Source organism: Cebidichthys violaceus, unplaced genomic scaffold, assembly GCF_023349555.1.
Source record: "Cebidichthys violaceus isolate CVI_PGR_0920_01 unplaced genomic scaffold, fCebVio1.0.p SCAF_16, whole genome shotgun sequence".
Taxonomy (NCBI): Eukaryota; Metazoa; Chordata; class Actinopteri; order Perciformes; family Stichaeidae; genus Cebidichthys; species Cebidichthys violaceus.
In genome coordinates, this window is record NW_027176329.1 from 11665536 (window position 1) to 11692888 (window position 27353).

The 27353-nt window shown below is 42.4% G+C and overlaps 2 protein-coding genes across 2 annotated transcripts; both read left to right on the forward strand.

Annotated features, from left to right (window-relative positions):
* Positions 1-3705: 3705 nt before the first annotated feature.
* On the forward strand, positions 3706-18089 carry LOC137872823 (sialidase-1-like). The gene is made up of 7 exons (XM_068711279.1): positions 3706-3921; positions 4779-4968; positions 6655-6917; positions 13978-14160; positions 15228-15447; positions 16438-16674; positions 16790-18089. Exons 1-6 carry the CDS (start codon positions 3841-3843, stop codon positions 16656-16658), a joined length of 1158 nt encoding a protein of 385 aa, XP_068567380.1. The 5' UTR covers positions 3706-3840; the 3' UTR covers positions 16659-16674; positions 16790-18089.
* Positions 18090-18768: 679 nt separating this feature from the next.
* Positions 18769-25179, forward strand: LOC137872824 (sialidase-1-like). The gene is made up of 7 exons (XM_068711280.1): positions 18769-19022; positions 19821-20010; positions 20797-21059; positions 21571-21753; positions 22821-23040; positions 23656-23892; positions 24006-25179. Exons 1-6 carry the CDS (start codon positions 18942-18944, stop codon positions 23874-23876), a joined length of 1158 nt encoding a protein of 385 aa, XP_068567381.1. The 5' UTR covers positions 18769-18941; the 3' UTR covers positions 23877-23892; positions 24006-25179.
* Positions 25180-27353: the final 2174 nt, after the last annotated feature.

Here is a 27353-nt window from a genome sequence, read left to right on the forward strand (position 1 = left end):
AGGCTTCGAGTTGATAATCTGTCTGAGACATCTCCAGACAGGAACAGAGTCACTTGCTGAGAGCTGGTGTTGCAGTTTCTCAGAGTACTGTCGTTTAGCGTCTCTCACCGCCTGTATTTTGACTCTTTGAACATGTGCTGGTCCCCACTCAAAAATACATGATGTCACAGCCTCTGTGTGCTCATCCAGACTGTTGGTAACAGTCCTGAAAACATCCCAGCCTGTACAGTCCAAACACGGCCGAAGATGCTCAATAGCTTCACTGGTCCACTGCTTAAATTTCCTGGGAAATATGCTTGGCAGCGGCGTGCGAAATCCACGTTTGCGGAGACGCATAGGCGCACCAGCTTGTTTCCCTCTCCTACGGTGTTTCACTGCATGAGTAAAGGTGAGCGCACCTTTGACTATAATGTCCAGTAATTCAACGGAAGTAAAAGTATGAAGTAAGTCTGCTGGAGTTGTTCCCCATATGTTTATGAACTCATCTCTGCTGAAAGAGCTCCGGGTATCACAGCAAAAAACTGAATTTACAACAAAAACACAAAACAATGTGCACCAAGACACCAAGGCAGCCATCCGCCACGCCATCTTGATGATGTAAAGCTGGTATAACCTAGCCTCACACGGGGAACCACAATGTTGGGATCTGGCAGAAGCATGTTTGGTTATGAGCAAGTATACAACTAAACCATTGACATTAATACAATTATTAATATACATAGGTTATTAACAAATGTTAATAACAACGGGGCACAACGTTCAAATCAGGGACCAATAACTAAACTATAAATTAAGTCTCATAATTAGTGTTCACTCACAATGTCAATAGTCAAAGTACTACTCCACATTCAGAGTGATCAGTGAAGGTTTGAATTCAAGCAAAGGCCACATATCCAGCTATTATCATAATACACATGCACAAAGTAATCACAGAAAGCTGCTTTTTAAAGTATAACAGAGTTTATTCAAATCCAATAATATTGATCAAGTCAAATAATATCTAAACCCAACATCTACCATACAATTACTAGCCTACTATCTAACATCAACAAACAATCTGTGGTGAGAGAGAGTGAGTGAGTGGGTGTGTAGGGGGGAGAAGTGAGAAAACTATACCCAAAATGACAGATGTGGTCTAATACATGACCACGCCACGCGATACTACAAAATGGCGTCTGGGTGATAGAGGCCGCGTTTACACGTGTGGATGAGATGGGTAGCAAAACCTATATGTGTGTGACTGTGTGTGTGTGTGTGTGTGTGTGTGTGTGTGTGTGTGTGTGTGTGTGTGTGTGTGTGTGTGTGTGTATGTTAGTTAAACAAATATGGCAAAGACAAAGAAGAAGAAACCAAAACAAAAGAACCCTCAAAAACAAGGCAGATCCTTACCACCGCAGTAAATGACTTGATTGGAAAGACAAATTGTCCTTCTCGTCCTGGGAAGAAGGGGCTTCTTCCTTCTGCAGGCAACTTTTTCGCTTCTCTTTCGGGATCCAAAACAGTCTATTGTTCGTCTGACGAAGTTATAATAATAATAATAATAATAATAATAATAATAATAATAATAATACATTTTATTTATCGAGCGCTTTTCAAAGTACTCAAAGACACTTTACATTAAAATCATTTTATATAAAAGCTATACACTATAAATAGCTAAGACTATTCCGAGGTTTCTTAAAAGCAACAACGTTGTGCGCAACTCCTTTCATGCGAATCGAATTGCGTGGGTTTGCGGCAAGCTGTAGGTGATGCTGTCTTTTATAGATTCTGTGACGTCAGGCCGTATCACAGGGAATCCTCTTTAGTGCCTATGGCCCTCGTCCAATGAGGCCTCAGTGTTGAGTTTGGAGTTTTGGAGTTTTAAATAAATCACACCCAGGTGAGAATTAACATCTTGTGAGGTTTGGTGTGATTCTAACTCAAATCAGGCTGTTGAATATACCCTGCAGGCCCATGTCTGCCCAACTCTCAACTCCCTTTGTTCCAACCACATGGTGAAGTCCCAACACTGTTTGGTTCTGTAATATATAACAACGCTTGATATATTGTGACTTAATCATGTGTTTTTTATGATAAATATGAATATGTAAAGTAACTTGTAACTATAGCTATCAAATACATGTAATGGAGTTAAAATACAATATTTGCCTCTGAAATAAAGTGGAGAAGAAGTACAGAGTAACTTAGAAAGGAAATAGTCAACTTCAATGTTAACTTGACCTTACGCTGGTCGCTGACTGATGGTAACTCTTGGGTGAAAAAAGCTGCGCAGATATGGGCGGGTCCCAGCGGCTACCCAGCATGACATCACTGAACAGCGGCTCACCGGAGGACCGGAAGTACATCTTTGTCATCTACGAGAAGGGCCACAACAACATTGATGAGACCATCTCGTTCGCCAAGATCCACCTGTATGGTGGCCGGTAGAGCATGTGAAAGGAAGGTAAGCAGATGAGCATCAGTTCATTAACATCAACAGGTACAATGCAGAAAAACTCATTTGTGTACTGTTAGTCTGGCTCCTGTTTTCATTTTTTCACCATGTGTTTGTCTCCCAGATATGTTGGAGGGAAACAGGAAGCTGTTGTTTACTCCAATGAATTTCTCAGCAAGAAAAAATATCTATACATTTTAAACTCACTTCATGATATTTAGAGTGGGAAAATGGGAATTTTCTCCTTATTTCATCTTTTCTTTTCTCTACAATTACACTTGATGAAGGCACAAGTCACGTATTCATTTCTGGATACATTACCAAGTGTGTGTTTTTGCTAAAATCTTTGCACAGGAACAGTTTCTTCCCTTCTGCAGTTGGGTTCATAAACAAAGCCCGGGACCACCATTGACTCTGACTCTTACATCCCCAGGACAGTTTCCTACTGTTACACACCCTTGCACATCCTTTTTATCTTTCTATATTTAAATACACTGGCCACTTGTATAATATACTTGTTTTAAAGTAGTTTAACTGTATCTGTTTGCTTGTTTACCACATTGTATTGTACATTTTTATATTTTTCCATTTCTAAATTATGTTTATTGTATATTGTTATACACCATTCACCAAGTCAAATTCCTTGTATGTGTAATTTACTCGGCAATAAACTGTTCTGATTCTGACATTCAAAATTTTGAGAGTTTCCTGTTCTTACACAAATGAAGATATAAGCCAGCAAGGGACTTAAATCATGCTGTTTCGAGGCTGACATCAACACCTCATACAGTACGATAATACCACACTAAAGTGTGAAATGATTCCTATTTTCTCAGATAATATAGTTTCATACTGAGGTAGGCTGCTTTAAAATGTTTATGGCTCTGTGCTTGTAAGTATTGTATATTGTATAGCAAGTATTGCTTTTATTAAGCGGTGAGTGTACCATGAATATATGCTGACCAAAATTGGTTCTTTCTTTTTAAAACCAGAAATTGTGTAAAAAAAATGTGAATCACCTGTTATGACACTGCAATTGAATGCAATTTCATATTGGAGCCTGTCTGTCTGAACTCCACTCTACTCAGATTTGAATAGCCTATTTTATTCCAGAATTGTCATGTATTACCAGCCTTTTACATGGGTTACAGTACATTGTTTTCATGCAGGAAGGACATTATCTGATCCATACTATCTGTAGAATGTTTAAAATGTGACCGCCCTCCTTGGTCACATGACTTACTAGTTAGATGCTGTGGTATCGAGCTAAGGGGAGCATTTCCGCCTTTACCTCTGTCCGTTTTTAGTGGATTTATTTCGAAACTCACCTTCTGTACTCGTGTAATAACTGATATTATTTCTCTGTCGGAATAAAGAAGAAGTTTTGAGGACGTGAATCAGTCATGGAGACAGGAAGCCGACTTGCTGCACTGTCGTTACTGCTCTCCCTGTTGTCTTCATGTGTTTGTATCAGCCCTGAACAGGTACAGTAAACAAAGTATCATAGAAATACGTAACAACACAATGTAGTTTCCGTGTTGTTGGAACACGAGTTGTAGAAGCTGTCAAAAGTGTTGATTCAGCATTGATTTCAGTGATTTTAGTGTCCAGCCTAGGCATGCATTCATTTTTTATAGTGAGTGGAGGAATAAGTATTCAAATTTAAAAGTAGTGATAGTAGTGACCACACTATGAAATCCCGAGTTACAAGTAAAAGATGTGCTTTTAAAATTGAAGTCAAAATAGGCTACTATCAGCACAATATTTTCAAAATAAAAGTCTGCGTTGTATCAGTCAGTGTTGTACAACTACTTTACTGCGCTATTATTATTGATGCATAACATGTAACCAGTACTTTAATGTTATAATTTAGCTGATTTAAATGCTTTACATACCTTTGGGTAGTTATTATAACAGCATGATTTGTTTCACATGCAATTCACTTGTGAATTCAAGACTCATTTTTCAGAAATGGATTAATGAGATGAAAGCATTGCATTTTATATACTGATGTTGTTTTGTTTGTGAAACATTGATCTGCAGCAGTCAAATAAATGTATTGGAATACAAAGTACAATATTTTAGGTATAGTGGAGTAAAGTAGGTTAAAATGTAAAAGTATAGTACCACAAAACGGAAGCCTATACTGTTCACAGTAATGGGAGGGAAGAGCTCTTGCAGCCTTGTGGTTTGAAATAGATGAATGAAATGAATGATTCCTGAATTTCAAGTGTGATCCCCTGCTGGTGTCACCTGACTGGTGTTGCTCACAGATATTTTAACTCTTTCACCTTACTCAGCCTCTCTTCCTTTTCTTGTTTCGCCTTTCTTTGCCGTCCAGATTGAACCTCTGCTGTATGAAGAGCAGCTGTTGTGGGTGAGCGGAGTCATGGGGGAGGTGGACACCTACAGGATCCCCCTGCTCACCTTCACCCCAAAAGGAAGCCTGCTGGCTTTCACAGAGGCCAGGAAGTCGTCATCACGCGACATGGGAGCAAAGTTCATCGCATTGCGGCGGTCCATGGACAAAGGCAAGGACAACAATGACAGTCATAGCATCAGAAATAGTCCAAAATATAAATATATATACAAACATACACCAACAGTAGTTATAAGTCTACAGGGAATACATAACAGTCACAAAGGGAGAGAAAAGTACAAAATAATAATCACTTACCCTTTCTGTAATTTCCTGGTTTCTTTTGTGACAGAGCGTCAAACAGGACAAGAAAAGTCACCGTCAATCAGATCTTTAACTGTCTTATTACTTTCTGGAACTTAATCAATAAACTGTATTTTCATTCGTTACATTTATGTATGTAAAATTTATCAGAAAACATCATTACAAACACAAGTAAAAAAACAGCAATTTCACCAAAACAAACGAGGTCAAGTTCTGCTTTTTTCGTCTTTCAGTGCAAAACAAGTGGATCTTACGATAAGACTTGTTTTAATCAAATCGCTAAAGCCAATGTGATATGTTACTTTTAGTACGGATATAAAAACACATATTTTATTCAAAACTTTACTTTGATTATAAACAAAAACTACAAATTAGTTGGCCAGCAGGCTTTCATTTAATTTAACAGGAGAAGTACTTGAATGTTAACTGTTACAATCAGTTGCACAAGATCATTATCTCGAGAAAGATTTAAAATCAGAAAATGTCAAGTGAAGAAGAATATGAGCCGCCAGTCCTTGACAATTGTTGGTTCTCCTACAGCCTTACTCATTGCAACACAGACCTGATTAAACAAAATAAGGTTAAAGTTGAAAGTATAAAAACACACAAAAACATAATAGCATCAAGACAAAAAACAAAGATATTTACATTTACGCTTTTGTCCAAACTGATAATTTGTATGAAATGAATGGACGCATTGTTTTAGAGGCATTTCTGAAGAAGATTTTACAAGTGTACACATTTGAATCTGCATTTTGTGACACAAAAAGTAATACAACTGTCACGGTGGGGCAAAAAGACAACTGGGTATGGACCCAAATGCAGGTAGACACAGAAGGATGATAAATGGTGATTTTAATAAAGAAAAATCCAAAACAAAGACATACTTCCTAAAAATGAGTAACTTTAAAATCCAACAGGCAAAACAACAGAAAACAGGACCAGGTAAATGGACATGTGCACAAGGATGCTTAACAGGAACACAGCAGATGAACCGAACCAGAGACAAGGGAACACAGGGTTTAAATAGGTGATTAGACACAGGTGGATTCAATTAGGGGCGGGGCAGCCAATTACAGTGGAGGGAAAACATACATAGGCAGGAAGTGAAGTGAACACGGGACACAAGAGGCAGGGAACTTCAAAATAAAACAGGAAACAAACTTAGCAGAAACCAAGATCGTGACAACAACTGCTTGAGGATACAAACTTTGTCTCTCTGAATATATACATAAATACATATATATATATATATATGCATGCATGCATTGATTGCGGTCAAATAAATGGCTTGAAGCACTACCTTACTGCAAAGTGTGCAAGAGAGCAGGAATATAAAGAGACTAAAACCAAATTTGAGGATGAAAACTTGAAAGAAACGGATGTTGGGATGTTTTAGAGGAAAGTTGAATAATCAAAAATACTTAAAGGAATGTATTTTTCTTATAGAATATGTAGCAAACATTTAAAATTTGGTGTAAAAGTAGTCTTGATTTATGTCTGAATCTCTCCTGTTCCTCCTCCGTCCCTCCAGGAGCCACCTGGTCCCCGACCTCCTTCATAGTCGATGATGGAGAGAAGCCGGATGGCCTGAACCTGGGCTCCGTAGTGGTGGACGAGGAATTGGGCTCTGTGATTCTGGTCTACAGCATCTGCTTCTACCACCATAACTGCAACCCGTCTAGCACCATGGTGGTGGAGAGCCGGGACGACGGCCTCAGCTGGAGCCAACCCAGAAACCTGTCGGTCCAGCTCGGAGTGAAGAGCTTTATTCCCGGGCCGGGCTTCGGCATCCAGGTGAGACAGGACGATACAGTATGACGTGGAAAGCTGCTGCTGAGCTGCTTCCTAATTGTAAAGTGAGATCATATTTAAGCTAAATTACCTCTGTGCTGCATTAATGTCCCATATTGTGATTATAAGCTATTGACAGGGTGAGTCATTAATTATGTAGGTGGAGAGATTTTAAAGGCAGAACTCTCTGTGGTGTTGGAGAAACACAAAAACCGTATCTGCTCCTTACAGGGATATTATGATCTCAGTTCATACACCTTTGTCACAACTAAGCAATTATGCTATAGGAAGCATTAGACATAGTTTAGTGTTTGAATTTGACTGATCCAGTCATTTAATTTAAATAGTTTACCTCATGAAAAGAAGATGTGTATTTTGTACATTAAATTAACTACATCATTCTGTACATGTTAAGAAGTGAAAACTATCTAAGTTGTAGTTTCCCACTCGCCACAGGATTTTATTAGAAAACTGTTTATTGGATGATACATTGAATATTGAAAGTCTGAAGTAACTTAATCACAGTTAGTAAATCTGCCACAAACTAAGGTGTGTCTCTCTGCTTTTAATGACAGCATTTATCAGCTATAGAAGAAACCAGATTTGGCAGTTCTTTGAGACCTCAAGACCAAATAATCTGCAGCTACAGTGTATTGTAGGAACATTCTGTCAATAACAACTATCCACAAAGAGGAACAGCAGTCACAAGTTAAAACCAACAAACAAACATTTTGGACACTGCTACACTGGAAGTAGAGGACTGACAAATCCTGCTGTAGTTAGCATGAAACTTAAAGCACCTTTCTTTTTCCAATGTTTGTTGATTAAATTAAGACTTTTATATAGTGTTTTGTCCATTCATTAGAGACAGACTAATATGGTAGAGTCTATGTTATTGACTCTGAAATTGACTCATCGCAGATGTATTGGTATTAATGATATAAAAAAAATAGAATCAATTGGATGGGGAGCTTTTTACTTTTGGCCTCTTTAAAAAAAAGCATGTTGAATGCTTTAAAAACTGACAGCAGTGCATTTGAAATGGTTGCCGCAACAGAATCATTATATAATTGGATGGTGTTTTCTTGTGATTGTGCAAACTAATTGCTTATCCATCTCCATAGTCTGAGTTGAGCATCTGAATAGCTCAGGATGTGGATAATTATTATGGTTTGTTTCACAATATATTGATGTTGTAACGGGTGGTGTATGGACCCAATTGCAGTACAAAGGACTCAGAAGACAGAGGTAAAAAGTTCAACGTTTTACTTAGACTCCGGCAGACAGGCAAACGGTTTAGAAACCGGCAAACAGGAATCAGGAGAGGAGAGGCAAAGTTCTTGGTCAGGGACGGAAGGCTAGGTCGAATAACCAGGAGGCAGATGAAGCAGGGAATCAGGGACAGGCAAGGTCGGTACCGGGAAGACAGGCAGGAGAACACTGGAAAGACTCGCATGGCAAAGAACAATCTGGCAAAGGAGTGAGTGTGGAGCTGGTGACTATATGCTGGGCTGATTGCATGTGATGAGAGGCAGCTGTGTGCACAGGTGAGTGGAGTGAACTGACGAGGTGGGCGTGGCTGACAGGTTGAGTGGGGCAGAGGCAGGATCAATGGAAAATTACTGATGGCTGGATGACTGAACTGTGACAGAACCCCCCCTTCAAGGGACGGCCCCTGACGTCCCCAAAACAAGTCCAAGGAATCAGGGTGGGAGGAGGGGGAATTGGAAGGCGGGCTAAAACTCGGGAGAACCCGAGAACTCCCCATCCTCAGGCTGTGAGGAAGGCGAGTTCGCCGGCGGGTCCACTGCCTCCTCCTCAGACAGGGAGTCCTCCCACTGGTCCGGGGCAGTGGAAGGGCCAGCAGCAGGTGTCCTATGGCGACGGCCCCTGCCGATGTTGCTGAGGGAGGGCTGGTCCGGATGTTGCTGGTGAAAGTCTCGGATGAGACCCCGGTCCACAATGTGTTGAGCAGGAACCCAGGATCTTTCCTCCGGACCGTAGCCCTCCCAGTCGACGAGGTACTGGCAGCCCCTTCCACGTCGGCGAGAGCGGATGATGCGGCGCACTGCATAGATGAGTCCCCCTTCAATGAGGCGAGGGGGGGGTGGGGGTGGAGCAGCAGGCACCTCGCTGACCGGCTTGACCTTGGACACATGGAATGTCGGGTGCACCCGCATAGACCGAGGGAGCTTGAGCCGGACTGCCACCGGGCTGATGACCTTCTCGATGGCGAAGGGCCCGACAAACTTGGGAGCCAGCTTGTTGGATTCCACACGCAGAGGAAGGTCACGGGTGGAGAGCCAAACCTTCTGGCCCACCTGGTACTCTGGAGCTTGAGAGCGACGACGGTTGGCTGCTGAGGAGTACCGGTCTGCCGCCTTCAGGAGGGAGGCCCTAGCACGGGCCCAGGTCCGACGACAGCGACAGATGAAGGCTTGAACTGAAGGGCAAGAGGCTTCCCCTTCCAGGGCTGGGAAGAGAGGAGGCTGGTAACCGTAGGCACACTGGAAAGGAGACAAACCGGTGGCGGAGCTGGTCAGGGTGTTGTGGGCATATTCCACCCACAACAGATGCTGGGACTAAGACGATGGGTTCTGTGACACCATACACCGGAGGGCCGTCTCCATTTCTTGGTTCATCCTCTCAGTCTGGCCATTAGATTGAGGGTGGTACCCGGATGACAGACTGGCGGTGGCTCCCAAGAGGCTGCAGAACTCCCGCCAGAACACTGATGAAAACTGGGGCCCTCTGTCCGAGACCACGTCAACAGGAATCCCATGAAGGCGAAAGACATGGTTGAGGAGCAGCTGGGCTGTCTCTTTAGCTGACGGGAGCTTAGGCAAGGACGCAAAGTGGGCCATCTTAGAGAAGCGGTCCACAATGGTAAGGATGGCCGTCTTCCCATCCGATGGTGGCAGGCCTGTCACAAAGTCCACTGAAATGTGGGACCAGAGGCGATGTGGCACCGGGAGAGGCTGCAGGAGGCCGGATGGGGCTTGGCGCGATGGTTTGTTCTGGTTGCAGGTCTGGCAGGCTCTGACATACTCCCGGGTGTCCTCCTGTAACGTGGGCCACCAGAAACGTTGTAGAAGGACGTCCCGGGTTCTCTGGATCCCAGGTCAACCTTGAACCATGGGCCCACTGGAGTACATCCGACCTCAGAGCTGCAGGCATGAACAAGCAACCAGTAGGGCATGCACTCGGACCAGGCTGACCCTCTGTGGCAGCTCTCACTCTCTCCTCAATTTCCCAAGTCAGGGATGCCACAACACACAGGGACGGAAGGATGGTGTCAGGAGCATTGGCGCCATCATCCTCCCTCTGGAACTGACGCGACAGAGCGTCAGGTTTGACGTTGCGGGAGCCGGGTCTGTAGGAGAGGATGAAATTAAACCTGGTGAAGAAGAGGGCCCATCGTGCCTGTCGAGAGTTGAGTCTCTTCGTGGTTCGGATGTACTCCAGGTTCTTGTGGTCCGTCCAAACCAGGAATTGCTCCTTGGTTCCCTCCAGCCAGTGCCGCCACTCCTCCAGGGCCAGTTTAACAGCTAGGAGCTCCCGATTACCAATGTCATAATTTCTCTCGGCTGGGGAAAGACGCCGAGAGAAAAAGGCACATGGGTGGAGCTTCTGGTCACTGGCTGCTCGCTGGGACAGCACAGCCCCTACACCCATGTCAGATGCATCCACCTCCACGACGAACTGCCGTTCGGCGTCGGGGACTTGGAGGATCGGCGCAGAACTGAAGCGGTCCCTCAGGGTCTGAAAGGCCGTATCTGCAGGATGGGACCATCGGAAGGAAGTCTTGGAGGATGTCAGGGCTGTGAAAGGGGCAGCGATGGAGCTATAGTTGCGGATGAAGCGCCTGTAAAAATTGGCAAAGCCCAGGAACTGCTGCAGCTTCTTACAGGTTTCAGGGACTGGCCAACACCTAACTGCGTCCACCTTGGCAGGATTCATCTCCAGGTGACCCGGGGTCACAATGTAACCCAGGAATTACACCGACTGTGTGTGAAACTCACACTTTTTGGCCTTCACGAAAAGGGAGTTCTCCAGCAGGCGTTGGAGGACCGTCTGGACATGGTGGATATGCTCTTCGCAGTCTTCCATTCATCCCCCTCTCGGATGCGGACAAGGTGGTAGGCATTACGGAGGTCGAGCTTGGTGAAGGTCATGGCCCCTTGAAGTAACTCAAAGGCTGAGGAGATGAGGGGAAGAGGGTACCGGTTCTTTACAGTGATGTCATTAAGTCCCCGGTAATCAATGCAGGGGCGCAGTGTCTTGTCCTTCTTCTCCACAAAGAAGAATCCTGCCCCAGCAGGAGACGACGAAGGTCAGATAATACCGGCAGCCAGGGAGTCATTTATGTAAGACTCCATGAACTCCCGTTCAGGACCAGACAGGGAGTACAGACGCCCCTTGGGAGGTGAAGTGCCAGGCATCAGGTCAATGGAACAGTCATAAGGCCGATGAGGGGGCAATGAAGTCGCCTTAGCCTTACTGAACACCTCCCGGAAGTCATGGTACTCGGCAGGAACTCTGGACAAGTCAGGACAGGAACTGGAGTGCATTGTCTGCTGGGGTACGGAGGCCTCTTTAAGGCAGACCTGGTGGCAGGAGTTCTTCCAACCGAGGATGGCCCCTGTGGCCCAGTCGATGTGGGGGCTGTGTCGACGGAGCCAAGGGTAGCCTAGGATCAGTGGAATGTTGGAAGATGACAGGAGGTGAAACCGGATGGTCTCATGGTGGTTACCGGAAAGTAGCAAGTGGACAGGAGAAGTCTGGTGAGTGACAGTCCCCAGAAGATGGCCATCAAAGGCTTTGGCAGGAATTGGGGTGTCAAGCGGAACCCTCTTAAGTCCCAGTTGTATGGCTAAGCTCTCGGCCATAATGTTGGCATCTGCACCAGAGTCTATAAAGGTGGGCAGGGTGTGTGCACCACCAGGAAGGAGGAGCTTGACTTGGAATAGGGGGCGTAAGCTTGAGGAGGAAGACTTTGCTGCCGTGTGACTCACCAGGACTTCCTCACTCACTGGTGAGCCCTGTTTCTTTAACGGGCAGCGGGCTGGGTCGAGACGACCATGAGTGTTCTGTCTCCTCTCCCTTCTCCGGGCCTGGATGCGGAGGTCCAGCCGGACAGTAAGTTCAATGAGTTTATCAAGTGTGGAAGGTAGAGGATAGGAAACCAGTTCATCCTTGATGTAGTCTGCCAGACCATGCAGAAAAGCATCGCGCAGAGCCGCAGTGTTCCAGTCGCTCTGACGGGCCCTGGTCCGGAAGTCAATGGAGAAGTCAGCCACTGACTGGTTCCCTTGGCGCAGGGAGAGCAGATCACGGGCGGCATCGGATCCGGAAGCGCCCAACCCGAACACCTTGCGTAGTTCCTCAGAGAAGGCCTGGAATGATGCACAGGCGGGAGTCCGCCTCTCTCACTCTGCTGTTCCCCAGAGGAGGGCTCTGCCGGTCAGGTTGCTGATTACGTACGCTGCCCTGGCTTCCTCGGTGGCGAACGTGTATGGCTGCAGGCTAAAGAGTAAGGAGCAGGAGGTCAGGAATGAACCGCAGAGTTCAGGATTTCCATCATATCGCTCAGGGGTTCCCACTCGGGGCTCGGAGATCATCCTGGGCTGTGGCAGAGCTGGAGCAGGAGGTTCCGGTGTGGGGACTGGAACTGCAGGAGGGCGAGTGGACATCTGCTGTTGCAACTGGGCGGAGAGGGCTGCAAAGGCGTTGGCGTTGGCCTCTGCAGCTCGTCTGGCGTATGCATCAGCCTCCTCCATTCTCTGCTGATGTTGCATGAGCGCGTTCTCAATCCTCTCAAACCGATTCTGTGGTGAGGGTGGTCCTGCTGGGTCCATGTCTGGCCTGATTGTACTGTAACGGGTGGTGTATGGACCCAATTGCAGTACAAAGGACTCAGAAGACAGAGGTAAAAAGTTCAACGTTTTACTTAGACTCCGGCAGACAGGCAAACGGTTTAGAAACCGGCAAACAGGAATCAGGAGAGGAGAGGCAAAGTTCTTGGTCAGGGACGGAAGGCTAGGTCGAATAACCAGGAGGCAGATGAAGCAGGGAATCAGGGACAAGCGAGGTCGGTACCGGGAAGACAGGCAGGAGAACGCTGGGAAGACTCGCATGGCAAAGAACAATCTGGCAAAGGGGTGAGTGTGGAGCTGGTGACTATATGCTGGGCTGATTGCATGTGATGAGAGGCAGCTGTGTGCACAGGTGAGTGGAGTAAACTGACGAGGTGGGCGTGGCTCACAGGTTGAGTGGGGCAGAGGCAGGATCAATGGAAAATTACTGATGGCTGGATGACTGAACTGTGACAGATGTCTTTGTAGCATTGCACATTACTTTGAACTCATTTTAAGAATGATGTATTATCTTTTTCTAGAGCCAATTTCCATTATTTCTATCACGAAGTGTGGTGGTGGTGGACCCAAACGCAGACCCAGACCAGGGAGCAAGAGAGTGTCAGGGTTTTATTCCGGGTGGACACAAAGGGAAAAATGTAATGGAGCAGCGGGGAACCAAGGATGGGAGGGCGAGGGTGGGAAACCAGGCAGAACAAGGCAGGGCAGGCAGACTTGGGAGCCGGGAGGATGATCCAAACTGCAGGCACAGAAAGACAAGGTAGGTACATCAGAAAACAGTTGGATAAACTCAGAATCTAATAATCAGAATCTAAAAATACTGAGCAGCTGAGAACAAACAAGATACCACGGAGGTTGTAACAACGATCTGGCGAAGAGTGGATGTGAACCGGGGTAGATAAACTGTTGAGTAGCTCGGTTGACTTCGGCAGTTGAGGTGAATGAATCGCAATCAGGAGAAGTGTCATTATTTAATCATGTATATGTAGTACGCTGTTTCCATATACTATATCTTGCTGACGGTGTGTCACTCTTACCTTGTTATTTCCCTGAATTTCTCCTCTGAGAACCAGTAAAAAGTATCTTAAATTGTTTTCAGAGTTATATGTAGTTTGTGTTTAAGAATCAAGTCAGCACCTTTGTTTATTGTTTGCCGAGTCCACATTTTTTGTGTCTTTGCACTACAGAAGCGCTACAACCCAGCTAAGGGGAGGTTGGTGGTGTGTGGTCATGGGACATTGGAGGCAAATGGAGTTTTCTGCATCCTGAGTGACGACCACGGGCGGAACTGGTACAACGGCGGCGTGCTGAAAAGCATCCCTTACAACCAGAAGAAGAGGGCACAGGACTTTGACCCCGACGAGTGCCAGGTACGCCTGCTGCTTGTGGATCACGCCATGCTGGTCTACTTTGACAGCTTACTGTAGGAATCGAGAGGTTGGCTCAAAGGGACACTTAATGTTATCCTCTAACAAATCGTCTGTTCGGCATTAACAACAGCAACAAAGCATTCAAATATCTTAGAATTAGCAAAGTCTCCACACAGAGTCTCAGTTATCTAGTCACAAGCTAATCAGCAGCAGCCTGCAAAAACATCACATTGAATTAAAAACAGAATTAACTTTCTTTCCCTTGCTGCTGCCCCAATAGCCCGTTGCATTTTTGAGTGACCTCTCCATTGTGTTGTATTCTCACCCCATATTGGACAATATACACAACTACAAATACATCATATTAAAAATATAATTTAATTAAAGCTCCAGCCATACAGTATATATGTTTTTGTCATAACAATGGATCAATTGTATTTATGTAATATGAAACACACCGGGAATTATCACCCAACTTTGCAGATCTACCGACTTTTTTTAGCCCGTCTTGGTTCTTTGTTTTGGTTTCATGCCCTGCAAATACACTCTATGGTTCAGCCTAAATACTCTAATCAACCCAGTTTCCAGCGATATTTTATGAATAGAAAAAAATATTATATAATCATATGATTAACCTACTGAACGCTGCCTCTCCAGCACCAAACAGCAGACAAAGTTACCATCTAGTTGTTGAAGAAAGTCAAATTTTAGGCAGTTAAAAGAGGATTTGGAGGCAAAAAAAACAAACAAAGCTAGAAGAGGATGGAGGATCAGACTTACATTTTACAGGAATATGACTCTGAGTGCTAATGTTGCATTGTTTCTGCTGGATGTGTGTCATGTGAACCATAACAACTTTTAATAGTTCCGTTTATCAGTCAGCTTGCTGTGGAGTTCTTCTGCCCTCTAGTGGCCAAAAGAAACACAGCTGTGAACTGTATGTTTTAAAACACCTGGCACTTATTTTAACCATTGTGTGATGTCTTCACTGCAGCAATAACAAGTTGTCATAATGAATCAAATACCAGTCAGTGAATGTTTTAATAACCCTCTCTGCTCCCCTGCAGCCGGTGGAGATGACGGACGGCAGCATCGTCATCAACGTGCGGAACCAGAACAGCTACCACTGTAGGTGTCGCATAGTGGTACGCAGCCTTGACGGCGGATTGACCCTGCCTGTTGAAAATACGTTCTTTGACTACGAGCTTGTGGACCCTGCAGTAGCAGCCGGAGCTCTGGTGAAAGAGGGAGTGCTCTACTTCACCAACCCCTCCAATGAGCAAAGCAGTAAGAGCCGCTGACACCAACAGTCATACTCTCTTCTTCTTCCTGCCTAACCTGTGTCACTGGGGCTCAGTAGTGGAAGTAAAAGTAGCGAGGCCATTCTGTTAACATGTTCTGTTGCAAATAAAAGTCCCTCATTCATTACAGCAAGATGTAGTTAATTTATCAGAAATAAAATATTTTTTTGGGTGGAAGGACCCCTTTCAGAATGTATTATTATCATAGATATACTCTTATTGGAATATTATTAAAGACATTAATGCAGCATTTTATTAATGTTATTAATATGCCTCCTCGCAGACGGTAGAAATGGCTGGAGGCATTATGTTTTCGGATTGTCCGTCCCTCCGCCTGTACCATTGTCATGAACGCGATATCTCTGGAACTTCATCAAATTTGACTGAAACGTCCACTTGGAATCAAGGATAAACTGATTAGACTTTGGTGGTCAAAGGTCACTATGATCTGATAAAACATGTTTTGGGCCATAACCCAAGAATTCATATACTAATTATGACAATTTCACACCAATGGATAAAATGATGAAGTGATGACATTTTGGACAGACATGGATGTAAACTACGACTTGACATGTTGACGGAGGCATTCAACCATAAAGCACTAGTTCTAGTTTTTTTTATGCTGTTTGGTTCTGTAATATATAACAACGCTTGATATATTGTGACTTAATCATGTTTTTTTTATGATGAATATGAATATGTAAAGTAACGTGTAACTATAGCTATCAAATAAATGTAATGGAGTTAAAATACAATATTTGCCTCTGAAATAAAGTAAAGTGGAAGTACAGAGTAGCTTAGAATTAAAATACTCAAAGTACTTTAAGTACCGTAGGAAATTTACTACGTTACTTTCCACCACTGCTGCTGCTGCTTTCCTTCACGCCAAAACAATCAGTTTACTTCAGGTCCTTGTAAAAAAGGATCAGTATCATTATTACATCATACTAACGTCTTGCCTCATCCCACTCAGGAGTTAACTTGACCTTACGCTGGTCGCTGACTGATGGTAACTCTTGGGTGAAAAAAGCTGCGCAGATATGGGCGGGTCCCAGCGGCTACTCCTGCATGACATCACTGAACAGCGGCTCACCGGAGGACCGGAAGTACATCTTTGTCATCTACGAGAAGGGCCACAAGAACTATTATGAGACCATCTCGTTCGCCAAGATCCACCTGTATGGTGGCCGGTAGAGCATGTGAAAGGAAGGTAAGCAGATGAGCATCAGTTCATTAACATCAACAGGTACAATGCAGAAAAACTCATTTGTGTACTGTTAGTCTGGCTCCTGTTTTCATTTTTTCACCATGTGTTTGTCTCCCAGATATGTTGGACCGAAACGGAAACAAGAAGCTGTTGTTTACTCCAATGAATTTCTCAGGAAGACAAAACTCATGAGTGGGAAAATGGGAAGCTCAGAACAACGAATGAACAGTTGTGTTGGGGCTGTGGTGATCTCAAAATGTTCTTACACAAATGAAGATATGAGCCAGCAAGGGACTTAAATCATGCTGTTTCGAGGCTGACATCAACACCTCATACAGTACGATAATACCACACTAAAGTATTACATCACAGTCTTCCACCACGAAGAAGAATAATGACTTTCAGTAGTTCACCTCACAAACAGATTCACTGTACGTTTGACGCTGGTGTGAAATGATTCCTATTTTCTCAGATAATATAGTTTCATACTGAGGTAGGCTGCTTTAAAATGTTTATGGCTCTGTGCTTGTAAGTATTGTATATTGTATAGCAAGTATTGCTTTTATTAAGCGGTGAGTGTACCATGAATATATGCTGACCAAAATTGGTTCTTTCTTTTTAAAACCAGAAATGGTGTAAAAAAATGTGAATCACCTGTTATGACACTGCAATTGAATGTAATTTTATATTGGAGCCTGTCTGTCTGAACTCCACTCTACTCAGATTTGAATAGCCTATTTTATTCCAGAATTGTCATGTATTACCAGCCTTTTACATGGGTTACAGTACATTGTTTTCATGCAGGAAGGACATTATCTGATCCGTACTATCTGTAAAAGGATTAAATCCAAGCTGATTTGCAGTGTCATTGTAATGAAGGCCCTTTCCATTACAAGCATTTGTGGACTGCTTCAAGGAATAAGAGACACTCACTAAGGGTTGAATGTTTTACTATACTGTTGATTGGTGTCTGGTACATGTTCTCAGGTATAATTATTGAAGGCCGGGCCTATAGAGACAAACATATTAGTTTGGCTATCTTTGCCAAAATAGTAATAACTAATTATGAGACTTAATTTATAGTTTGGTTATTGGTCCTTATACTGTCCTGTAAAAAAAAGTATTGTTACGGAAACAGCAACAAAAGTATCAAAAACAACCAGACGTGATGGGTTTTGCCCTGGACAGACGGGAGTGGAAGACTTTTGTTGCTGCCCTACATGCCAGAAGGCATAAAGGGCAATGATGATGAACGCTGTTAGAGGTCCCAAACAACTTCCATCTGACGAAGATATCCAGTACCCGTTGGCGGCTCTTTAGATGACAATCGAGTCCATTATTAAAAATGTTTCTTCCTTTTCATTTATTTTTGATAATAAAGCAAAGGAGTGTAATAAACCGCACACCTTCTTTATCTAGTACTACTCGTCATTATTTGGTGCAATCTACTGCAAAGACCTTATGTGTTTGTCTAAGGATAGATGTGGAGCAATGGGGTCATACAAGGGATACAAATCCATACACGTGTTTCCCGTACCACACTGCACCATAATAATGTATACTGTACAAGACTTTATACTGTAACACTGGATGGTTGTGTAGTTTTGGGAAAATGACATCCCTGGATAAAAGTAGTATGTGTATTTAGCATAGTACTCCTTTGGTAATCAAAGAACACTACCAGAAAATTCAACGCATAGATCAAATTAAATTAGTAACTGGTTTTTTTTTCAAATCTGCTGACATCATTTATCTGATCTTCCACCTCCGCGGAAAAAGAAATGCCAAAGTATGTGGTTCATTAGATGTGAAATTTTATCGCAGGGTATCTTATTTTATTTGTGAATATTTATGTACATTCATATTTTTAATTCATATGTAACAAAAAACATTATTCAGCAGCTGGATAGGTACAATGTGCATAAAGATAATTCATATAAAATAGAAAATAAAAAATGATATAATTAAAAATATATATAGCTATATATATATATATATATATAATTTATAACATTTTGAGTATCAATGATTTTATCTTATTTTGGTGCATGGCGGAAATTAAGAAGGGACGATAGTCATGTGACCGCCTCCCTTGGTCACATGACTTACTAGCGAGATGCCGTAATATTTCGAGCTCAGGGGAGCATTTCCGCTTTTACTTCTCTGTCCGTTTTTAGTTTTATTTCGAAACTCATCTTCTGTACTCGTGTAATAACTGATATTATTTCTCTGTCGGAATAAAGAAGAAGTTTTGAGGACGTGAATCAGTCATGGAGACAGGAAGCCGACTTGCTGCACTGTCGTTACTGCTCTCCCTGTTGTCTTCATGTGTTTGTATCAGCCCTGAACAGGTACAGTAAACAAAGTATCATAGAAATACGTAACAACACAATGTAGTTTCCGTGTTGTTGGAACACGAGTTGTAGAAGCTGTCAAAAGTGTTGATTCAGCATTGATTTCAGTGATGTGTAGGCATGCAGTCATTTTTTATAGTGAGTGGAGGAATAAGTATTCAAATTTAAAAGTAGTGATAGTAGTGACCACACTATGAAATCCCGAGTTACAAGTAAAAGATGTGTTTTTAAAATTGAAGTCAAAACAGGCTACTATCAGCACAATATTTTCAAAATAAAAGTCTGCTTTGTAGCAGTCAGTGTTGTACAACTACTTTCCTGCGCTATTATTATTGATGCATGACATGTAACCAGTACTTTGTTATAACTGATCTAGCTCATTTAAAAGCTGTATATACACCTTTGGGTAGTTATGGGTATTATAACAGCATGATTTTTGTTTCACATGCAATTCACTTGTGGATTCAAGACTCATTTTTCAGAAATGGATTACTGAGATGAAAGCATTGAATTTTATATACTGATGTTGTTTGATTTGTAAAACATTGATCTGTAGTAAAGTAGGTTAAAATTAAAATATTCAAGTATAGTACCACAAAATTGAAGCCTATACTGTTCACAGTAATGGGAGGGAAGAGCTCTTGCAGCCTTGTGGTTTGAAATAGATGAATGAAATGAATGCTTCCTGAATTGAAAGTGTGATGCCTGCTGGTGTCACCTGACTGGTGTTGCTCACAGATATTTTAACTCTTTCACCTTACTCAGCCTCTCTCATTTTCTTTCTTTGCCGTCCAGATTGAACCTCTGCTGTATGAAGAGCAGCTGTTGTGGGTGAGCGGAGTCATGGGGGAGGTGGACACCTACAGGATCCCCCTGCTCACCTTCACCCCAAAAGGAAGCCTGCTGGCTTTCACAGAGGCCAGGAAGTCGTCAGCAAGCGACGTGGGAGCAAAGTTCATCGCAATGCGGCGGTCCATGGACAAAGGCAAGGACAACAATGACAGTCATAGCATCAGAAATAGTCTAAAATATATATCTATATATTCTAACAGTAGTTATAAGTCTACAGGGAATACATAACAGTCACAAAGGGAGATAAAAGTACAAAATAATAGACAAGACAATGTCAAGTAAAATAGAATATGACATTGTGCACAAATTTTATGCAAGCCGCCAGTACTTGACGTTTGTTGGTTCTCCGTCTTACCGACACATTTTGGGCAGTAAATAGGTTCAGTATCCAGCCCTACTTATTGCAACACAGATCTGATTACACAAAATAAGGTTAAAGTTGAAAGTATAAAAACACACAAAAACATAAAAGTATCAAGACAAAAACAAAAATGAGTAACTGAAAATCCAACAGGCAAAACGGCAGGAAACAGGACCAGGTAAACGGACATGTGCACAAGGACGCTTAACAGGAACACAGCAGACGAACCGAATCGGAAACAAGGGAACACAGGGTTTAAATACACATGTGTCTCTCTGAATATATATATATATATATATATATATATATATATATATATATATATATATATATATATATATATCAAATAAATGGCTTGCAACACTACCTTACTGCAAAGTGTGCAAGAGAGCAGGAATATAAAGAGACTAAAACCAAATTTGAGGATGAAAACTTGAAAGAAACGGATGTTGGGGGATATATTTTTCTTTTAGAATATGTAGCAAACATATACAATTTGGTGTAAAAGTAGTCTTGATTTATGTCTGAATCTCTCCTGTTCCTCTTCCGTCCCTCCAGGAGCCACCTGGTCCCCGACCTCCTTCATAGTCGATGATGGAGAGACGCCGGATGGCCTGAACCTGGGCTCCGTAGTGGTGGACGAGGAATTGGGCTCTGTGATTCTGGTCTACAGCATCTGCTTCCACCACTATTACTGCGACCCGTCCAGCACCATGGTGGTGGAGAGCCGGGACGACGGCCTCAGCTGGAGCCAACCCAGAAACCTGTCGGTCCAGCTCGGAGTGAAGAGCTTTAGTCCCGGGCCAGGCTTCGGCATCCAGGTGAGACAGGACGATACAGTATGACGTGGAAAGCTGCTGCTGAGCTGCTTCCTAATTGTAAAGTGAGATCAAATTTAAGCTAAATTACCTCTGTGCTGAATTAATGTCCCATATTTTGATTATAAGCTATTGACAGGGTGAGTCATTAATTATGTAGGTGGAGAGATTTTAAAGGCAGAACTCTCTGTGGTGTTGGAGAAACACAAAAACCGTATCTGCTCCTTACAGGGATATTATGATCTCAGTTCATACACCTTTGTCACAACTAAGCAATTATGCTATAGGAAGCATTAGACATAGTTTAGTGTTTGATTATATTTGTTGTAGTATTAATATCTTGCTGACGGTGTGTCACTCTTACCTTGTTATTTCCCTGAATTTCTCCTCTGAGAACCAGTAAAAAGTATCTTAAATTTTTTTCAGAGTTATATGTAGTTTGTGTTTAAGAATCAAGTCAGCACCTTTGTTTATTGTTTGCCGAGTCCACATTTTTTGTGTCTTTGCACTACAGAAGCGCTACAACCCAGCTAAGGGGAGGTTGGTGGTGTGTGGTCATGGGACATTGGAGGCAAATGGAGTTTTCTGCATCCTGAGTGACGACCACGGGCGGAACTGGTACAACGGCGGCGTGCTGAAAAGCATCCCTTACAACCAGAAGAAGAGGGCACAGGACTTCGACCCCGACGAGTGCCAGGTACGCCTGCTGCTTGTGGATCACGCCATGCTGGTCTACTTTGACAGCTTACTGTAGGAATCGAGAGGTTGGCTCAAAGGGACACTTAATGTTATCCTCTAACAAATCGTCTGTTCGGCATTAACAACAGCAACAAAGCATTCAAATATCTTAGAATTAGCAAAGTCTCCACACAGAGTCTCAGTTATCTAGTCACAAGCTAATCAGCAGCAGCCTGCAAAAACATCACATTGAATTAAAAACAGAATTAACTTTCTTTCCCTTGCTGCTGCCCCAATAGCCCGTTGCATTTTTGAGTGACCTCTCCATTGTGTTGTATTCTCACCCCATATTGGACAATATACACAACTACAAATACATCATATTAAAAATATAATTTAATTAAAGCTCCAGCCATACAGTATATATGTTTTTGTCATAACAATGGATCAATTGTATTTATGTAATATGAAACACACCGGGAATTATCACCCAACTTTGCAGATCTACCGACTTTTTTTAGCCCGTCTTGGTTCTTTGTTTTGGTTTCATGCCCTGCAAATACACTCTATGGTTCAGCCTAAATACTCTAATCAACCCAGTTTCCAGCGATATTTTATGAATAGAAAAAAATATTATATAATCATATGATTAACCTACTGAACGCTGCCTCTCCAGCACCAAACAGCAGACAAAGTTACCATCTAGTTGTTGAAGAAAGTCAAATTTTAGGCAGTTAAAAGAGGATTTGGAGGCAAAAAAAACAAACAAAGCTAGAAGAGGATGGAGGATCAGACTTACATTTTACAGGAATATGACTCTGAGTGCTAATGTTGCATTGTTTCTGCTGGATGTGTGTCATGTGAACCATAACAACTTTTAATAGTTCCGTTTATCAGTCAGCTTGCTGTGGAGTTCTTCTGCCCTCTAGTGGCCAAAAGAAACACAGCTGTGAACTGTATGTTTTAAAACACCTGGCACTTATTTTAACCATTGTGTGATGTCTTCACTGCAGCAATAACAAGTTGTCATAATGAATCAAATACCAGTCAGTGAATGTTTTAATAACCCTCTCTGCTCCCCTGCAGCCGGTGGAGATGACGGACGGCAGCATCGTCATCAACGTGCGGAACCAGAACAGCTACCACTGTAGGTGTCGCATAGTGGTACGCAGCCTTGACGGCGGATTGACCCTGCCTGTTGAAAATACGTTCTTTGACTACGAGCTTGTGGACCCTGCAGTAGCAGCCGGAGCTCTGGTGAAAGAGGGAGTGCTCTACTTCACCAACCCCTCCAATGAGCAAAGCAGTAAGAGCCGCTGACACCAACAGTCATACTCTCTTCTTCTTCCTGCCTAACCTGTGTCACTGGGGCTCAGTAGTGGAAGTAAAAGTAGTGAGGCCATTCTGTTAACATGCTGTGATACATTATGACAATTTCCCACCAATGTAGGATAAAATGATGAAGTGATGACATTTTGGACAGACATGGATGTAAACTACGACTTGACATGTTGACGGAGGCATTCAACCATAAAGCACTAGTTCTAGTTTTTTTATGTTGTTTGGTTCTGTAATATATAACAACGCTTGATATATTGTGACTTAATCATGTGTTTTTTTATGATAAATATGAATATGTAAAGTAACTTGTAACAATAGCTATCAAATAAATGTAATGGAGTTAAAATACAATATTTGCCTCTGAAATAAAGTGGAGTGGAAGTACAGAGTAACTTAGAAAGGAAATAGTCAACTTCAATGTACCTGAAGTACCGTACTCAAGTAAATTTACTACGTTACTTTCCACCACTGCTGCTGCTGCTTTCCTTCACGCCAAAACAATCAGTTTACTTCAGGTCCTTGTTAAAAAGGATCAGTATCATTATTACATCATACTAACGTCTTGCCTCATCCCACTCAGGAGTTAACTTGACCTTACGCTGGTCGCTGACTGATGGTAACTCTTGGGTGAAAAAAGCTGCGCAGATATGGGCGGGTCCCAGCGGCTACTCCTGCATGACATCACTGAACAGCGGCTCACCGGAGGACCGGAAGTACATCTTTGTCATCTACGAGAAGGGCCACAACAACATTGATGAGACCATCTCGTTCGCCAAGATCCACCTGTATGGTGGCCGGTAGAGCATGTGAAAGGAAGGTAAGCAGATGAGCATCAGTTCATTAACATCAACAGGTACAATGCAGAAAAACTCATTTGTGTACTGTTAGTCTGGCTCCTGTTTTAATTTTTTCTCCTTGTTTGTCTCCCAGATTCCAGATATGTTGGAGCGAAAGGGATACAGGAAGCTGTTGTTTACTCCCATGAATTTCTCAGGAAGAAAACAGACATTTTAAAATGGGAAGCTCAGAACAACGAATGAACAGTTGTGTTGGGGCTGTGGTGATCTTAAAATACAATTTTCTTCTTATTTTAGCTTTTCTTTTCTCTACAATTACCACACTTGATGAAGGCACAAGTCACGTATCCATTTCTGGATACGTTACCAAGTGTGTGTTTTTGCTAAAACCTTTGCACATTCACAATATTTGATGAGTTTCCTGTTCTTACACAAATGAAGATATGAGCCAGCAAGGGACTTAAATCATGCTGTTTCGAGGCTGACATCAACACCTCATACAGTACGATAATACCACACTAAAGTATTACATCACAGTCTTCCACCACGAAGAAGAATAATGACTTTCAGTAGTTCACCTCACAAACAGATTCACTGTACGTTTGACGCTGGTGTGAAATGATTCCTATTTTCTCAGATAATTTAGTTTCATACTGAGGTAGGCTGCTTTAAAATGTTTTATGGCTCTGTGCTTGTAATTATAAGATTTGCTTTTATTAAGCGGTGAGTGTGCCATGAATATATGCTGACCAAAATTGGTTCTGCCTTTTTAAAACCAGAAATTGTATAAATAAATGTCAATCGCCTATTGTTATGACACTGCAATTGAATGCAATTTCATTTCGGAGTACGAGTAGTTTTAGTAGAATGATGAATTAGATGTGTGTGACTGAATGTGAGAATGAAGAGGTAAGTACATAATGTAGCCAAAGTATCCTCTCTTGCACATGCAGAATGTCTTCTAATATTTTGTCTGAACTCCACTCTACACAGATTTGGATAGTATATTTTATTCCAGAATCGCCATGTATTACCAGCCTTGTACATGGGTTACAGTACATTGTTTTCATCATCTGATCCGTACTATCTGTAGAATGATTAAATTAATACTAACATGTTTTGCGCACAGCCAAGCAGATTTGCAGTGGCATTCAAAAAATAATTATCAGTGATTACATCACAGAACTTGACAGTTGACAAATCTGCACTGACATGATACTCTCTTCATTTTACCAGGGTCTTTTCCCTGCACGTCTTTCTGACTGAACTTTAATTTAAACTTCTTTAAAAATAAAGTATTAAAATGAGTGTGCTGATTATTCCAAAAGTTATCCGGATTTTTATATTTATTGAAGTAAATATAGATACGTATGTAAGAGAAGAACTTCCTTGTTGTCAACAGTGGGTTTAAGATTCTGAGGTAATTGTGCTATATAGTGTCCTAGTAATGCAAACTCAATGACAGTTACTTAACTTACTCATCCTCTGAAGTGTTAAACAATGCTGACTACACGTTTATAGTATGTGTGTGTGTGCGTGTGTGCACATGACATGGAGAGGCATGTGACTGCGTACGGGATGTGTAGATCTGTGTGCTGATAAGTGCACATCGGCTATTTAGCTAACGAAGTACATTCTGTTGAGCAGTGGTATGACCTAAAAGGGGCCAAGAGACAGCATGCTGTTTACCTTTGACATCAATGATCGAGCCTTTTCTAAGAGATCATAGACGGCCAGAGAAGAGGTCAAAGAGGTCCACAAAGATTAACAAAAATTTTGTTTTACTACATATTGTGACTGCCCTTACAAAGTACGTACTGTTGTGTTGGGAGATGCTACTTCTTCATAACATTACACCCTGAACTGTTACCTTCTTGCTGATATATAGGTGCTGGTCATATAATTAGAATATCATCAAAAAGTTGATTTATTTCACTAATTCCATTCAAAAAGTGAAACTTGTCTATTATATTCATTCATTACACACAGACTGATACATTTCAAATGTTATATCTTTTAATTTTGATGATTATAACTGACAACTAAGGAAAATCCCAAATTCAGTATCTCAGAAAATTAGAATATTACTTAAGACCAATACAAAGAAAGGATTTTTAGAAATCTTGGCCAACTGAAAAGTATGAACATGAAAAGTATGAGCATCTCCAGCACTCAATACTTAGTTGGGGCTCCTTTTGCCTGAATTACTGCAGCAATGCGGCGTGGCATGGAGTCGATCAGTCTGTGGCACTGCTCAGGTGTTATGAGAGCCCAGGTTGCTTTGATAGTGGCCTTCAGCTTTTCTGCATTGTTGGGTCTGGCATTTCGCATCATCCTCTTCACAATACCCCATAGATTTTCTATGGGGTTAAGGTCAGGCAAGTTTGCTGGCCAATTAAGAACAGGGATACCATGGTCCTTAAACCAGGTACTGGTTGCTTTGGCATTGTGTGCCGGTGCCAAGTCCTGTTGGAAAATGAAATCTGCATCTCCATAAAGTTGGTCAGCAGCAGGAAGCATGAAGAGCTCTAAAACTTCCTGGTATATGGCTGCGTTGACCTTGGACCTCAGAAAACACAGTGGACCAACACCAGCAGATGACATGGCACCCCAAACCATCACTGACTGTGGAAACTTTACACTGGACCTCAAGCAACGTGGATTGTGTGTCTCTCCTCTCTTCCTCCAGACTCTGGGACCCTGATTTCCAAAGGAAATGCAAAATTTACTTTCATCAGAGAACCTAACTTTGGACCACTCAGCAGCAGTCCAGTCCTTTTTGTCTTTAGCCCAGGCGAGACGCTTCTGATGCTGTCTGTTGTTCAAGAGTGGCTTGACACAAGGAATGCGACAGCTGAAACCCATGTCTTGCATACGTCTGTGCATAGTGGTTCTTGAAGCACTGACTCCAGCTGCAGTCCACTCTTTCTGAATCTCCCCCACATTTCTGAATCGGTTTTGTTTCACAATCCTCTCCAGGGTGCGGTTATCCCTATTGCTTGTACACTTTTTTCTACCACATCTTTTCCTTCCCTTCGCCTCTCTATTAATGTGCTTGGACACAGAGCTCTGTGAACAGCCAGCCTCTTTTGCAATGACCTTTTGTGTCTTGCCCTCCTTGTGCAAGGTGTCAATGGTCGTCTTTTGGACAACTGTCAAGTCAGCAGTCCTCCCCATGATTGTGTAGTCTACAGAATTAGACTGAGAGACCATTTAAAGGCCTTTGCAGGTGTTTTGAGTTAATTAGCTGATTAGAGTGTGGCACCAGGTGTCTTCAATATTGAACCTTTTCACAATATTCTAATTTTCTGAGATACTGAATTTGGGATTTTCCTTAGTTGTCAGTTATAATCATCAAAATTAAAAGATATAACATTTGAAATATATCAGTCTGTGTGTAATGAATGAATATAATCGACACGATTCACTTTTTGAATGAAATTAGTGAAATAAATCAACTTTTTGATGATATTCTAATTAT

What these genes read in the sequence shown, in the direction of transcription:
- LOC137872823 (XM_068711279.1), top strand. Translation starts at nt 3,841, where the DNA reads ATGGAGACAGGAAGCCGACTTGCTGCACTGTCGTTACTGCTCTCCCTG. An exon ending in TTTGTATCAGCCCTGAACAG is followed by an intron (nt 3,922 to 4,778) that starts GTACAGTAAACA and finishes TTTGCCGTCCAG; the next exon opens with ATTGAACCTCTGCTGTATGA. An exon ending in GCGGCGGTCCATGGACAAAG is followed by an intron (nt 4,969 to 6,654) that starts GCAAGGACAACA and finishes CCGTCCCTCCAG; the next exon opens with GAGCCACCTGGTCCCCGACC.
- LOC137872824 (XM_068711280.1), top strand. Translation starts at nt 18,942, where the DNA reads ATGGAGACAGGAAGCCGACTTGCTGCACTGTCGTTACTGCTCTCCCTG. An exon ending in TTTGTATCAGCCCTGAACAG is followed by an intron (nt 19,023 to 19,820) that starts GTACAGTAAACA and finishes TTTGCCGTCCAG; the next exon opens with ATTGAACCTCTGCTGTATGA. An exon ending in TCGACCCCGACGAGTGCCAG is followed by an intron (nt 21,754 to 22,820) that starts GTACGCCTGCTG and finishes GCTCCCCTGCAG; the next exon opens with CCGGTGGAGATGACGGACGG.